Source organism: Athene cunicularia (assembly GCF_003259725.1).
Source record: "Athene cunicularia isolate RWA chromosome 2 unlocalized genomic scaffold, athCun1 chr2_part1, whole genome shotgun sequence".
Taxonomy (NCBI): Eukaryota; Metazoa; Chordata; class Aves; order Strigiformes; family Strigidae; genus Athene; species Athene cunicularia.
In genome coordinates this window covers 7,283,677-7,300,017 of record NW_020799095.1, presented here as the reverse complement: position 1 = coordinate 7,300,017, position 16,341 = coordinate 7,283,677, and the positions used below count along the sequence as shown (strand labels likewise).

The window sequence follows — 16,341 nt, the reverse complement described above, 5'->3', positions numbered from 1 at the left end:
CAGCGCGGCGGCCGCGGCCCCTCGGAGGGAGCAGCTGTTGGCGGGAAGCTGCTCTCCCTGTGCGGGGAGCGGGGGCGTGCGTAGAGGTGTTTTGTCTGTTTGCGGTTTTAGGGCTGGATTAAGCACCTTTAAAAGGCTCTTTATCTTAAACGTACGCTGTTAAAACCGTGCTTATCATCGTGCTAACTTCCCGCCTCAGCTTTTTCTGGGAGCAAATGGGTCAGTGAAAGGACTAGTTCGGATTATTTTTTTTTTTCCTAGCTTGTCCTATGAAGAAATATAAACGTTAATCTTTTTGTAGCGTGTCAGGCATATACGAAAAAAATCTGGTGATTAAGCTTTTGTTTGAGGTTATACTATTGAGGAGACTTTATATCAAGGCAACCTGCTTCTCTGTGTTGTTTCTGAAAGGAAAAGGGGGTGTCTGACTTCTGTGAAGCTGGACAAAATTTTGACAGTTCTTTAGGTCCTTTGCACAAGTTTGTATTTTGTGTTTGTATCATGTAAGATAAATAGGTAAGTGAAGTACTTTTTTTTTTTTTTTTTCCTTTTTTTTTTTTTTTTTTTCTTTAGGATGCATATTGTTAGGTTTTTCTCATTTCTGTTTTGGTAAACGATACCAATGCCTGATTCTGGGCATGGTCATAAACGAGTGGCACGTTTTGGCTTCCCTCGCCATTACTGGGCCATGCAGAATTTAATTCACATGTGCCATCATCCAGGATCTGGATGTCTGTGGCAAGGCATGAGTCAGAACTAGTTTAACAGCAAAGATTTGAATCCCTTCCCTTCCCAGCCTATGCAGAACTCTTTTAATTGCTCAGTTTTTGTTAACTTCTGAAAATGAAACTACCTGTAATCGTTAAAATTGGTGTGGATCCTCAGGAGGAGTCAGTGGAAAGCTGGCTGTGGGCATTTTGGCCACAGTACTGGTTTTGGTCTCTTGTTCGAGAGACGTGGTGTTATAAATGCTGATGTTTTCACCAGTGTTTTCTCACAGAGGTGAGCTGGAAGAAGAAATGCTAACATGAATACAGTATGTTTCATCCACTTTAATAGGACTTTTAAATGTCACCTTTCAGTTATGACTTTTCTGAAGTGTTCTAACTGGGGTTAACAAGAAACAAAGCCCTAGCTTTCCTTTTAAAGACAGTTTTAGTGAAAATAACCTTAGAACAGCACCATCTCTTTTGTTAAGTAGCTTTCTAGGATGCAGCGGGAAGAACAGCAGACTCTGTTAAGTATCTTCTTTTAACTTTGACATCAATGTGATGTTGTACGCAGTTGTTAAGTTTGGATGGCGAATTTCTGAAATTAAGAGAAATATGATGGTACTGCAGTCCATCAGGTAAGACAGGTCACTGTAAAATCATAGTAAGTGCACACTGTAACTCTTTCTCGTTTTTTCTTCTGCTTCTAGATCCTTGACTATTTTACCTAAGTGATGGAAGCATACACTAAAGAAAAAAAACCCCACAACTTTGGGTCTTTGGCATTCATATTTGTGTGAAAGAATCTAGGATGTTCCAAGAAAAGGCATCAGCGAATTGCTTAAATATAACAACATCTACTGAAGATGGTGCTTTACAAAAAAAAACCCATAGTGCAAGAATCCTTAGCCCAGAAGAAGCTGAGAGACTGGCAAAAGACCGGGTTTTGGTGTCTGAGTTCAAACAACTAAAACTGGAGAAAGAGGCACAGAAGAACTGGGATCTGTTTTACAAAAGAAACAGCACCAACTTCTTCAAAGACAGACATTGGACAACCAGAGAGTTTCAAGAGTTAAAAGCATGTCGGGAGGTGAGATCTATAAATCTATAAAAATAAGATCCCATCCTCTGTAAAAGATGGGATTGATTGTTTCTAAATGATTTAATAATACTTATAACAAAGCCATTAGGGTAAGAGCTGTTGGTGCGCAGAAACAAACTCTACGACTCAGAAAGAGTTATAAAGCAGGTATGTTTATTCCGACCGAGGTGCAAGGGGATTTATCCACAAAGCTTGCACACCGTCTCTGGCAAGTAGACAAATATTTATTACAACAAAACATACATATTCATTAGGAAGGGCGGGGTTATTACAATAATCTTGGGGAATAGGTGTGATTATTATAATTATTCGAGGGGTGAAGTACTTGATTTTCTTCACTGTGTCTGTTTGCAAAGTCCAGATATCTCCTTCCTAAATCGGCAAGATCATCCTCTCTAGATAGCATCTCTGAGTCCTTTTGTTCAAGTTTAAGTTTGTCTAAGTGCCCATTCTGGGCTTTGCTTCTGCTATCGGTGAGTTGTCCTTTTAATTCATACCACCCGGCTACCTGCTACTTTCTTATCATAGCCAATCCCCAAGCTATCTGGTAAGCTACATTGAATCCACAGAACAAGTATGGACAAGAAGGATTCTTAGACAATGTTCAGAAATCATCATACGTTGCTATAAGTAAATAATTTGCAAGAAAAGTGATTATTTCTCTGTATCACTGTCCCATGTTAAGTTTGCAGTGCCCTGTGTAGTTTCTCTTAATATCAAAGATCCCACCTCAGAATCAGATGCATCAGTTCGGTTTCAGTTTATAATTGACCCATACTGGATACTGAGAATGAAATCTGAAATGTTTTTTTTGTGTCCTAAATAGGCACCTTGTCTCTCTGTGGTGTCATTTTCAGATACAAGTTGGTGCACTTCAGAATGCTTTTTAAAGAAAAGCATACAAAATTACAGACTAACTGAAAAACATGATTAAGGGGAATAGCCAGATGCATCTGTTGTTCATTATAGCTGAATGAAAGACACGACAGAAATGGTACAACAATCTGTTGATTACTTAAGGGGTAAATGACTAAGGAAATATTAATATATTCTAAAAAGATTTATAATTTTATAAAACACAAGGTTTCTATTTTGTAGTGTCAGATTATCCAGTGGATGCCTACTTTGGTTTTTGAATCAGTGGTAATTAGATTTGATTATAGCTTTTAATATGTTGAGTGAACAATGTGATGTCTCTGTTCATATAATGAGGAAAACAAAAATGATGTGCTTTATCTTGGATTTCTTCTTCCCCAGTTTGCAGATCAGAAACTGACCATTCTGGAAGCAGGCTGTGGGGTTGGGAACTGCTTGTTTCCACTCTTAGAAGAAGATCTGAATATTTTTGCATATGCCTGTGATTTCTCTCCTAGAGCTGTTGAGTATGTGAAGGTTGGTGTGATATTTGGAACTTCTTTTAGACTGTCTTCAGAAGCATCTGAAATTACAAATGACTGGAACGACAGACTTCCCTCCCTTTTTTTTAAGAAGGGTAGAATAGCTTTTGCCAAAAAATGGGAGACTGGTCCATTTTAGTGGAGCTCCTGTGCAAGAAGCCAAATCATTGCTCAAGATCTAGTTTTTCAGCGTCAAATTCAGCGTAGTGTTATGGTAATATATGTATATTACTTGAATGATTTGTGAAGATTGTGTTTCTGGGGAGCACTACTATGTCTCTGCTCACTGTGCAGTGCAAGCAAATCTTTTTGGCATGGAAGCTTGCTGTTGATATTTGTGGTACAGAGGGAGTCTCAAGGAGGATCTTGAAAACGGGGCTGTGAAAGTTATTGTTAGGGAAATTTGTAGCCTGAATAGAAATAGTATGTTGATGCTTATTCATATGTAGGTGGTAATGCAGTCTGAAGTTAAGTCTTCCAGCAAGGCTGGTGAGGGCTTTGGGCTTTAAAAGTCTTCTGATTTATTAAGTTTGTAATCACAGGTAGATTTCTATATATCTGTTATTTGAAAGCATTCTCTTGTGGGACAACCACAAGATACATGCTGCATATCTCATGGGAAAGATGGTAAGATATATGTACAGCAAACAGGAGAGGGGACAGCAGCTCCCTGGGATACCACTGCTGCGTTGCAAGCTGAGGTTGGGCTGAGTGTGTACCCTGGGTTTTGGATGACTTGGTGGTGTCTGCCTCCACAGCTCTTGCTGAATTTCTTTCTTGCCAAGACCAGGTTTCCTTTTACTCTGCAAAACTGTGGGCTAGAACAGCCCAACTGCAGATTATGTGACATGAACTTGAACTGTTTACAGTGTACTTATAGCTCAAGAGCTGTACTTCAATCACTTTGTAATACAGAATTTCTTTTAATAATATTTTTATATTTTTAAAGAGTAGAAGCAGCAGTAAAACAGAAATGGTATGTTTTCTGAACCGTCTTAACACACATTCCTTCTCAAACTCCTGAGAACAGAGTATTCTGGTAGTTGTAGTTTCATTATTGTGGTATGCAGTGAAGAATTTCTGATTGCATTAGTCATCTGATGGAAGTTAATGTTCTTTTGCCACCATGTTTTGCCATGTTTTGTGTCACTCTACTGATTAGTTTCACAAGGTTTTTTTACTTTTTTGAAATAACAAATGCTGGTAATTTTCAGTGAAAGCATACTCTTTAATTTCCCTAGAAAAATGCCTTGTACAGTACTGAAAGATGTAAAGTGTTCCAGTGTGATCTTACCAAAGATGATCTTCTAGAAAATATTCCACCAGATTCTGTGGATGTTGTCACACTTATATTTGTACTTTCTGCCATTCACCCCGACAAAATGCATCTTGTCTTGAAGAACATTTACAAGGTAAAACCAGCTGATTTTACAGCCTTTAAAGCACTTTCCTTCTTTTTAGCTTGAAAGTACAATATTTTTCTGAGAAAGTAACCCCTCTTGTAATGGTGATTCTTGATGCTATATTCCAGGCTGTATTTAGTTAGTTCACCTAGTGTATGGGACTAAAATATGTTTTACAATGTTTTTTCTCTCTCTTGTTATTGTGAGGTTGTTTGGATTCTGAGCTAATGCAGTCAACATAATGAGAAGGTATTTTGAACCTGTGACTTGAGCTCCTAGGTTGTATGCCACAAATAATGTTTATGAACTGCAGAAATGTCGGTCTTTATCAGGTGTCAATGACAGTGAATCATACAGTGACTTACAGTTAGGATGTTATTGTTATTCTTAAACACACTTGATCTGTGGTGATTTAGAAGTGGGGTGTTCAGAGATCAACATTAATCTAGAGATACTCGTCTCCCTGGGCTGCCTTTGTTAGTTCATAGACTAGGATAGGCTCGTCCGGAGGGTGGTTTAAACAGTGTGAATTGTGATTGTTCTGAAATTCCCTGAGATGTCATATATTGACTACAGAGGGAAATAGTCCACATATTTTTTTTTAATTTATGCATATGTGTATATTTGGGGATTTATATTATCAGTCGACCTGTTTGTTTTATCATCAGTAGTTTGAAAAGGGGATGTTAGATCTTTTGGTATATATCCAGCTGTTTTCCAAAGTCAGGATTGATTCTTAGCTCGTGCGCATGAAAAAGCTAATTATTGTTTTCTCTGTGGAGATGCCTGGCTCATTTAACTCGCTTGTAGGTTTCTGCACAAATTTGCAAGTGGCATGTACTCCTTTTCTTCTCTAACAAATACAGCTGGCATTTGATGAGGTAGGAAAGAGGAAAGTGGCGTGCATCAAATATCTTAAGTCAGCATGGCCAATGCCCATGTATTTCTAAATTTTAAACTCTTTATGGCTTGATTTCTTTATCAAAGAGCAATTAAAAAAGAAAAAAAAACAACAACCAACCTAAACCTGCAACCATTTAAAAATTTTCCTTTTTTATTTCTTAAACTGTATTATTTTCTTTTTAAACTGTATTATTTTCTTCTTTCCTCTTTATTTGAAGAGTGTTGCAAAAAGCTTGTTTAGCTGATCAGCACCCAGACAAGTGTGTTAAAACTGTTTGTAGTCTAGTGTTCATGGGGAAGCATTTTTAAGAGCAGACTAATGCAGTTTTTATACAACTTTTTTGTCACACAGGGTATTAATTCAAAATATATATATATCTATATATATATATCTATATATATCACTTCTGTATTGAATTTGTTAGGATACCTTGCCTTAGTTATATGTGTGTGTGTATGTATACAAATTAAAAAAAAATATATATGGCTAAATTCTTTTACCTTATTAAGGCATATATGTATTATGTGACAGGTATTGAAACCAGGCAAGTGTGTCTTGTTCAGAGACTATGGACTGTATGATCATGCAATGCTCAGGTTTAAATCTGGCAGTAAACTTGGAGAAAACTTTTATGTTAGGCAAGATGGGACAAGATCATACTTTTTTACTGAAGGTAAGACATCCTATAGAGTGCTTTCTTTTCTGAATCTTCTGGTGAAATTTGCTTTGGGGAATTGTCAGCATGCCCGTGGAAGTTTTGTTTTAAACAATTGAAATGTTAAAATTGTGGTGTACTTCATTTGCCATCCATTTTGGAAGGAAAATGGTATTTAGATTGGCAGGACTTTTTGGAGCACTTTCTTGTTTACAAGCTTCTTGTATGTGCTATAATGTGCCAAGAGCAGCAGTTTCTGAATTTCTGGATTTCATTCCAGGTTTGTTATCTAAGGGAAAAAAATCCAATGTTCAGTAACAAAATTGATTATCTTCATGAAGCAACTAAGCAGTTGTCTTGACATTGTTCTTTTTGCAAGGCTATTCCTGGTGTGCAGAATGAGGTTTGCTGAAGAAGTCGATGAGTTCTGAAGCAGAACCATGAGTACAGGGCTGAGAAGCTTGTGCACAAATCATGCTGAGATAACACTGACTAGCTGTGGTCACTCTGTCTTCTGTTATTTTAGTAAAGATGATGCAAAAAACATTTCCATGTGGTACAATATTTAAACAGTTTTTTGTTCAGTGCTCATAATGCCTTAGGAAGGAAGGTAATTATTGCAGTTTACTGGTGGAGAATTTGAAGCACAGAGACATGAAGGAATTTGCTTAGATTCTCACAATGAGTTGGGATTATAGCTTGTCTTCTTAACTCCCAGCTCCTCATGCTAAACTTTAGTGAACCGTTACTTCCCCCTATAAATTACAGGGCACTGTGTAATAAGAGCTGTGTGTTTATTTCTGTGAGGCTCTTTGTTCTTAGTCTAAAGCCAAATACAGCCACTGAAGAGACTGATTTGGAGCCAAGTAAATGTTATTCATATTTTATGACATATTACCTAATTGCTTCTGATATATAAAACCCATTAATCTTGTCTGAGCTCTCCCTATTCTTTATAGAACAATGATGAAATCTAAGATAATGCAGGCTGTGCTACAGCTTCATTGAAGCATTTCTAGAACTGTTATTGAGTCATTTTTAGTTCTGTTTAAACAATTAGCTCTTACAAAGAGGATGGATGCTAAAGGGAACAACTAAGAGACTGACCTAGCTGTGGAATTTTAAATCCCATTTTTATGGTGTGTTAGAATTGTTTCTGACTGAGAAATTCCTTGCTAGTGTGCATGTTTGCTTTGGGGGAAGAATTGAGGTAGGGAGGAGGAAGAGAAAGGAAGGAGAAAAGAGAGAATTTATATTATATTGCTCATGTTAGGAATTGTTTTGCCTTGGGTTGGTCTGTGACTGCCTCATGGACCACCTCTGCTCCCGTTTTTCATCATTATGATCTCATTCATCTCGCTGATTTTCATATAAATATTGCTTAATGTTTGAGCTTTTGTTACTAGAAACATGACTCCCGTAATTCCTGCAGTTTGCAACCTGTGCTATTCTTCATTTGTTTTGCACTACGCTAGTACACCAAGTAGCTGTTGCATGGGATGATTTGAAATGCTTATTTATAGTTTACCTGGCCTCAGATAACACACTGGGCCTCTTCCATGGCAAAAAAATCCATTCCACTGTTTGAAATAATACTAAGTTTGTGGACGAATGGATGGTTGTAATTTCGTGTTATGAAATATGTGCAACTTCCTCGCAATGAGATTTCAATAGGTCCACAGTTAAGTGCTGTTTATTTATATTTCGTTGATGTGAATCCCCCATTTTACATGAACACACTGTGTTTACAACCAGCGCATGTGGCTTTATGATGGGCATAGATAAGCCTGTACTACTGTCAAAGTGAGTGGTTTCAGTGTCCTTTCCTCAACACCCCACCCCTTCTAGTGCTGTGGTTCCTGTACCTACACGATCAGCTGTTTCACTGAGCCAATCCCCCTGAGCAATGTAAACATGGCATGTCTTTGTTTTCTATCAAGAAGCACAAGTACAGAATGGCTTAAATTTATTGTGAAATTACTGCCTGAGTAAGTGAAACAAGGTGCAGGAAAGGAAAAGGGATGATTTTTAGTTAACATGACAAGTCAGTGGCATGAGCAGCCCTCTCTGCTGAGTAGGTCACCCTGTTTGTGAGGTACTTCTACCTTCCCTAAGGGAAATATGCTTTGAGTAAGATTCTTTTGTTTATGGAAAATACTTTGTTTGACTTAGTGGAGGCTTGGTACCACCGTATCTCCTTTGCCATTTTGCCAATGGCACGTGAATGTCTGGTAACGTAGGGTGGTATTCTTCCTCAAGCAGAGATGCATCTAGAAGGCTGAATTACCTTTGAAATATTTAAACAGGCAATGTATTCAGCTAGCAAAGATCAGCTGCATGAAGTGAAAATGCACTGGCATCAGTCACAAGGAGGATGACGAGACTCAATAAAAATAAGAGACCTGGTGAGTTTTGGAAACTAAACTGGGTAACTAGCTTAAGCCCCAGTTTTGCAAGCTGTTTTGGTTAGATTGATGTTTCTAAAGGAGATCTGTATTGACTTTTATTCAGCAGTCTGTCTGCATAAAACAGCTTGAAATCTGAAGGCCTGTGTGATTTTCGTGCTGTAACACGTAGGAACATATGCTTATATAAATGCTGACTAGTGTTTTAAAAATAGCTTAAATGTAATATTTCATCTTGTTTTTTTTTTAATTCTCTTCCAGAGTTCTTGTCTCAGCTTTTCAAGGCTGAGGGATACGAGCAAGTGGTCAATGAATATGTGCAGCGAGAAACTGTGAATAGGAAAGAAGACTTGCGTGTTCCAAGAGTTTTTCTTCAAAGCAAATTTCAAAAGCCTTTCAGTAAGACATAAGTTCTTGCTGATTAGCAACAGCACTGCTTGTTTCACATGGTAACTAGCACGTAGTTTTTCCTTGTGTGTGCTCATCTTTCTGGTAAATCAGAAATTACTGCATCTAGTACTTGAAGGATCAGGTAAAGCACACTAAATATGGTTAATTTTAAGCACTAGTTTTCATTCGTTAGTATCACAACTGTTGTTTCCATTTTTATTAAAAACTATTTTTTAAATAAGTATCCTGTGTTTCCTCTCACTTCTGTTTTTTGTGGCCTGTTAAAGTTACAGTATTTCATCTGCTTTCAGTACTTGTAGGACTTCTGAGTAGAATTTCTCAGATGCGGGAATGGAACAGACTCAGTGAGTGGTATAATGTAAGCTGCCTTGGTATTTTAATAATGGTATCTTTTTAATGTGCTCAGCATTTAGATATATAAACAAATCTTTATATTCTAAATAAAACCCTAATTTATCTGATTTCATGCTTGAAGAAAGTTGTTACAGGATTAGGTTGTCTTTATCCCTAATTAATTTCAGACATTCTTTGTTTGATGAGCAGAAATGGTTGTGGTTGTGCAAGTCAGTGAGTCAGAAGTAGTTTCCTTTATACCAGGTGTAGTCAGCTGCTTCTTTCCTGAGCAGAGGTCTTAATTCTTTTTCATCACTCTCTCAGGAAAGGTCTTAGTCTTTGCTGTTCCTATCATTAAAAGCCACTGTATTAATGCTGTGGCTTATAGCCTGCCATGGACTTAACTGCTTGAAGGAACTCCATCCTTTCCCTTCAACAGCACTGGCACTTTGCACTGCAGAACCTCTTCTTTGTTCTTGGATGATATAATCTCAAAAACGTGTCTGGATCTTTAACCTGCATTTTGAACAGGTGCTTTTAAGCAGAGGAAGCTCAGAAGTATCTAGTGATTCGTGCAATGGGCTGTGATGATCTTGTGTAATGTATGCGAGTTGCAACGAGGGAAATCCTAGTGAAATACTAAGATTTGGGGTTTTTTTTGTGTGTAAGGGGAGGTCAGACACTGGTACAGGACCCAGAGAGGTTGTGAAACCCTGGTCCTTAGAAGTACTCAGAAATAGACTGAGCAAGGCCTTGAGCAACCTGTAGCTTTATCTGAGGGTGGCCCTGCTCTGAGTAGGGATTTCATTTCTTGCAGTGTTTATTAGTACGTGATTGATTGACTCAGGCTGCTGTTCGCTGGACTTGTGTGTTGCTAGACGACCCTGTCATAAACAGTCGTACAGTGATGTGGACCAGAGCTGAGTATTTGCCTCTGTTTATGACAAACCAGCCATAATATGTGATAATGATTATTTTTTTCATCACTCTTACACTGTCTCTGTGTGCGTGGAGGGAAAGAAGTAAGAACTTTTCCAGCATAAAGCTTAAGGTTTCAAAGTTAACCACTCAGAATTTTTTTAAACAAATTGGAACTGCCTGAGGTCTTACTCGGTTGATATGTTTAAAAATAAATTTGCAGCAGATCATTGCTTTGCATCAGGGCACCACAGCTTTTTAAAATCTGATACCATGAGCCTCAAAGCTGGATTTATTAAATCATCAAACTTTGGCCTCAGAGGAGAAAGTGATTAAACCACACAATTCTCCTAATGACTCTGTTGAGGAGGGTTATTACATGACATCTCCTTTTTTTATGGAGAGTATCATCCCAGGGATTTATGCATTGCTGACCCCTGCTGTGCAACCCATTAGCACTTTCTACCATACTAGTAATAAATATCTAGTAACATTTATAGTAAAGGAAAAAATATGTTAAAAAGGGGTATAACAACAATAGCATTATTCTAATCTGAGCAGTCATCATTTTGTGGCTTCCCTCAGCAGATGTTCGTCGTCAGTGCAGCAGTTCTGCAATGGCTGCATGTAGTCTGACCTCTGTTGATTTTTAGTGGGGTTTGAACACGCAACACCAAGTGCCTTACACAACTGGATGTTTGGTCCTTTTAGAGTTTACAGCACATAAACGAGACTGAAGGATTGCCTTGTGTGATGCCCTTTGCTATAGGATTGTCAGCATATGCAAAGGCAAGTACACTGAGCTGGGCATGCCAAAAAGGAAATGAAATGTAGGGGAGTATTAAAAATATTAATCAGAAGGTTTGAGTCAAGCCAATAGACTTAGCTGCAGACAGCCATTGACTTCATTTTTACACTGAACTAACTATTGCCTGAACAATAATACCCCTTTTTGTGGCTGGCTGTAGCTTCAGTGTTTCTCTGTATTTCTACTTGAGGAACTGCTGTCACTTTTGTGTAGCAACTCATTAAACGGAGAGCAGTATTTCTAATTTTTTTATTTCTCATTCAGTCTCATTTTCAGTCAGACCTGGAAAATAAAGTAGCATGCATTAGCACCCCTGCCAGAAATGCCTTCAGCTGTAGTTGTCATAAAGCAGATGTTATTTTGAGATGAATGGTCAGAAAGCTTTATTTGGTCTTTATGCCTCTACTTCTAAATCATTGCAAGTTTTCATAACTGTGGTGAAGTTTGAGGAAGTTGAGTCAGCTTTAGGAAATCCTTGCCTCATCATGTGAGACACAATAACTGATGGGGTGCATGTGGCTGTTGTAGTGCTGAGTAAAGTGGATATACTCCCCCCTACCCTTCAGACTTTCCAAGCTCATGTAAGCTTACCAGAGGTAACACATGCCAAGGATACCTGTATCTAGTACCCTTACTTGAAGAACTGTCCTTAGGGAGATGTTGTAATCAGGGTAAATAGTGTCAAAAGGACTTGAAAAATATATACCTGCACTGAATCATTCTCACCTTGCACAACTTGCTGTGATTGTAATATATGTCTTTATTGTTCTTTGATTTGTCTTCAATCAATGGGGGCTGCTGAGATGGACTCAACTGTCTGTAGTTCTTCCTTGTTTCCCTTAAGATGGGCTAGCTATCTGGCAAGCGTAAGTATTAAATTACTTCAGGCCATAACCCTGTTCTGAGCAATATTTAGAATAGAAGCATAGAAGCAAGTAATTATCGACGTAGTGCAACTAAGAAACCCCATATTATTTATTTATTTATTTATAATTTTTTACATGGTTTGGTGTGCTGTGATTACATTCTCTGATGTTTAATAAAGTAAGAACTCTGGTTAAAACTTTTCCCTGCGCTTAGGGAATCCTAAATGTCACTTTCCAGTATGGGATTCTCTGATGTCTCCTACTGGAATTAGACAACATATATTAAGGGATCATGTTAATGGGGCATTGCCTCAGTGAGGGCATGAGTGAGGTCTGTCTGTTGGTTATTTTCATCAGGTTTACAGAAATATAATGTCTTCGAGTCTTATGACTTTTCTGTCCTTTACTGTTCTGTCAGATTTGGTTGATATTGTCCAATGTGTTTGACAACAGGCTAAGACTAGACAGAAATCCACACATGTATTGTGCACATACTGTATGCATGGGTAAGCTTTCTTTCCTTAGAAATATGGGCTACTGAGAAAAATCCATTTGAACTTTAAAGCAGTGGTATCACAGCAGGGTTTTTTGTGGTTCATTTGGTAGTTAAAAGGCTATTTCTATGCATCTTTCAGGTATCTGAAGGTTCCTTGGGTTCCAAAGGCAGAATATTTAAGTAGTTAATACAACACTATCCCCATGGTTGATTGTGCATCATTTCTATGAAAGTGCTATAAAAGTGGGACCTGAAACTCTAGCATCTATAAGCATCAGCAGTCAACTGTAAAACATACAGCCTTGGTCTCATAGGAGAAAACTGGTATATCAAATCTGAAAGGTCATTTATATACCCAACTGATGTTCTTTCTTTTTTTTTTTTCTCTTGATATGGTATACAGTTTATGCATCTGAATATACTGAGATACAAATTACCAGTTAGGAAGTGTTTTACTAGAAGAGTTATTTGAAAGATATGTATATACTTGGAGAGGATATCATTGCTGAGAATCAGTATGTACAGAAAAAAAGGTAAGTTTATGTTTAATGGAGGAAAAAAATGTTTTTTGAGTTTCACAGGCCAGGAATGACATGCAATTAAATAAGTGGTTCATCTAAAAGGTGGAATTTTGGGAACAAAAGCCTACAGTTTCCAAAACGAGACTAATGTTACAGGCTGGCAGACGGGCATCATCTAATTGTATGAGATATTAGTAATACAATTAGAAATACATAAACTACCTGGGAAGCAGAATTTTGTATTGGAAATATATAATAGATGGTGTTAAAATACAGTTAGCAAAAATAGGGCTTTGTTTATGGATTTTTACTTCCCATAGTGCAACTATGATGAATTTTTCACTGGTTATGCTTGTTGTTATTAGGAGAGATTATGAGTCATTTCAAACATTTGGGAGCAAACATTTACTAGTTACACATTCTGCAAAAACATCTGGCCCTTGGGTGCAGTAGGTTCAGGATATGAGTATGTTTGCGCTCCGTATTTGTAACGCGAGTTCATTTATTAGAACAAAGGCAGATGGTGAGCCTACACTGTGGGGAGGCACACAGAGGCATTGCTTGCAAAGATAAAAGCTATTAGCCAGGTAAGATGTTCCATTAGAGAACCTTTTTCATTCCCACTTTCCAGGCTGCTCTGCACCATTCATTGTGTTTGCAGCAGGGAGAAAATACTGCTGCTGTGAAATCAGGGAAGACAAGGGCACAAGAAAAAGACTATGTGATTCTTCAAAATGACTATTGATTTTGTATACCTCTACTTAAATTATTCTGTTTGGGAACATTTACCCCCATTTCCAGCAAGTCTTAGGTCTCACTCATCCTTGGAAAATTTGGTTGCTTTTGAAGGCCTTTGTCAAAGACACAGGTATAACTGATGCGTGCTTGTAGAATATATGAAGTGAAAGATTTGGAAAGGCAGCTGTGTGACTGAAAATGCAAATCCAGGTTTGTTTTTCTCCCTTAACTTATAAAAAACTTTATACTTCACTGTCACTTCAGTGCTTTTTCAGAGTTCCCACTCTGGGGTGTCTGTGCTGTCTTAGCCTTGTTTGAGCTAGATGTACCATATCAACTATAGCTCAGGTTTCTGATGCTGGTAGTATCCAGAGAACTTAGAACGGGAATAACTGAGGATAGTTGTAGGGAAAAGTCAGACAGTAGACAAGTCACAGCCTGCCTACTGTCTAGGCTCCACTCAGTATTTTTTTACAGTCAGCTCTGGACCCTTGGATTTCTGTGGTAGATTTTGAATAGCAGAGAAGCTGCTTTTCAGTGGGGTAATGCATTGCATATACAATCCCATGCATATTGTTGCGCATCTGAAACTTAAGGGGTTTGATGTGCTTTTTTGGTTGGCTTTTTTCCTAATTGCAGCTTGAAGCTTTTGTGTGAAAGATGACATTTAATTGGAATTTTTATCGTTTAATAGAAGCCTTTATCTTTGAAGTGTAACAGACCTGTTGCTGTTTTGCTAAAACCAGATTATTCAAAAACAGGATGGAAGATGATGGGGGGGGAAGGAAAAAAGAGTTGTTTTTCTGCACAAATACAATAAATGTTCTGTTCTACTTAGATTTATTAGCAAAGCAAATTTCGTAGGAACATAAAAATACTTTGAAGAAGCCGCAAAACTATTAGTACTATTTTTTTCCTGAACTCCCTTCAGAGAGATAGTTCTGAAATCCTGTACAACTTCTTAGACTTAGCTGTGACCAGCTGGCTGAAGTGTCTAAACACATACTTCACATTCAGCATTTGAGGATGCTCTGTCATGTCCTTTAGGGCCTGGCCTCAGGGAATGTCACATTTATAACCTCTTGTCTGGATGGATGTGAGTCACTTACTGGAAGTTGAATATGCAGATATTCTGGCCTCTCCACGTGATACAGTAGCATATCCTCTTTGCTCCACCATCTATGCCACTAAAGATTTTTGCTGGCTTCCAGTAACAATTTCAGGCTTCATTTTTGATTTTGAAAGCAGCTAATTAAGGATCAGCAACCATCTGTATATTCTTGATCTGTACTTGGCTGGAACATGATGGCCAAGGGAAAGCCTGTTAGAAATAAGAATAAAACTCAGAAGAGAGAAGAACCCACTTCGAAGTAAACTGAAACAATCAAGCAGATGCAGAGCCAGAACATAATTTAGAAAACTGAAAAAATCTTCCCCTTATGGACTTCCCTCTATACAAAATGTTAGCCTGCCCTTTTACTCAAGGGATCCCTTCCAAGCCAATGAATAAAGGCTTTAAAAAAAGAACATAACTGGACCTTAAAGAAAAAGAAAATAGTACAACCAGACTCTACAACATGAACCACATGTGTCTCAAAGTAGGGCAGTGTCATTCTCAAAAGCCCACTGAAGAGAGGGTAAGCTTGTTAATGGGTACTGGTATTGAGAGCTTTTACCTTGATTCCATAATGCCCAGTTTATACTTCATTTGTACAGACTTCATATGGGAGCTCTTTGTCTGGTTTTGTCACCAATGGTAGATCAGTGAGATAGAACTATTTTGCAGTTATAACAGATCTTAAGATGTGTTAGTACTTCTGTAAAAGAAAGACTTCTTCTGAATGTCTGATGAAGAAACAAGACTCTTTTGTCAATGCTAGCAGCAACTCTGTTCATATGCCAGACTAGCCTATCATTTGGCAGGAAATGCAATGTCAGGCAGCTTTTTGTAGTACTGCAATAAAAATCCAAAGATGAATGCCCTTCAACTTTTTACTTTTTTTTTTTTTTTTTAATAAAAAAGGCAGCCTTCAGAAATTTAAAGAGGGGCGCTAGAATATGCCTGGCATGCTCAAAAAGCATGCAAGTAAATCTGTAGCTGCAACAATGGCATTATTCATATATAAATACCAAACAAAGCTAAAGATGTGTAATGCCAGACTTTTGCTCCAGGGACACCCAAATGGGTTTGCAACACAAGCAGCAGTAGTGTAACTATCTGTTACTGTGATGATACAGTTTTGCTTCATTTAGCCTTGTAGAAAGTTGGGAATATGTTACTGTTGACTACGTTCATAAATATGAGTAAAGTATGAGTCATAAGTATGAGTAAAGTATGAGAAATTTGCTTTTGTGGCTTGATTTGACATTTTCTGGAGCCTTTTACATCATATATCCTCACTTTACCTAAGTTTTTATTGCTGTTGATTTTTGTGGTGCATGTGTTGAATATTACGGGAGGTGGAAAGTAATGTGCTGAAATATTAGGTTGTACAGGACTACAGGGGAGTCTCGGAAGGGAGTGAGGATGAATGGAGCCCAGATGTAAAGTTCAACATATGGTGTCTTCCGAAGCGGATTCTTTTGAACAAACCCCTTAAAAAAATGTATATATACAGATAACTGGAAACCCACCCATGAATGGGACAGCATTGTTCTGGATGCTGTGGACCTG

The 16,341-nt window shown here is 37.9% G+C and overlaps 1 protein-coding gene across 1 annotated transcript; it reads left to right on the top strand.

Moving 5' to 3' along the window:
• Positions 1 to 104: 104 nt before the first annotated feature.
• On the top strand, positions 105 to 9,097 carry METTL6 (methyltransferase like 6). Its single transcript, XM_026842582.1, has 6 exons — positions 105 to 516; positions 1,421 to 1,800; positions 3,070 to 3,204; positions 4,451 to 4,621; positions 6,048 to 6,189; positions 8,838 to 9,097. Exons 2-6 carry the CDS (start codon positions 1,522 to 1,524, stop codon positions 8,984 to 8,986), a joined length of 876 nt encoding a protein of 291 aa, XP_026698383.1. The 5' UTR covers positions 105 to 516; positions 1,421 to 1,521; the 3' UTR covers positions 8,987 to 9,097.
• Positions 9,098 to 16,341: the final 7,244 nt, after the last annotated feature.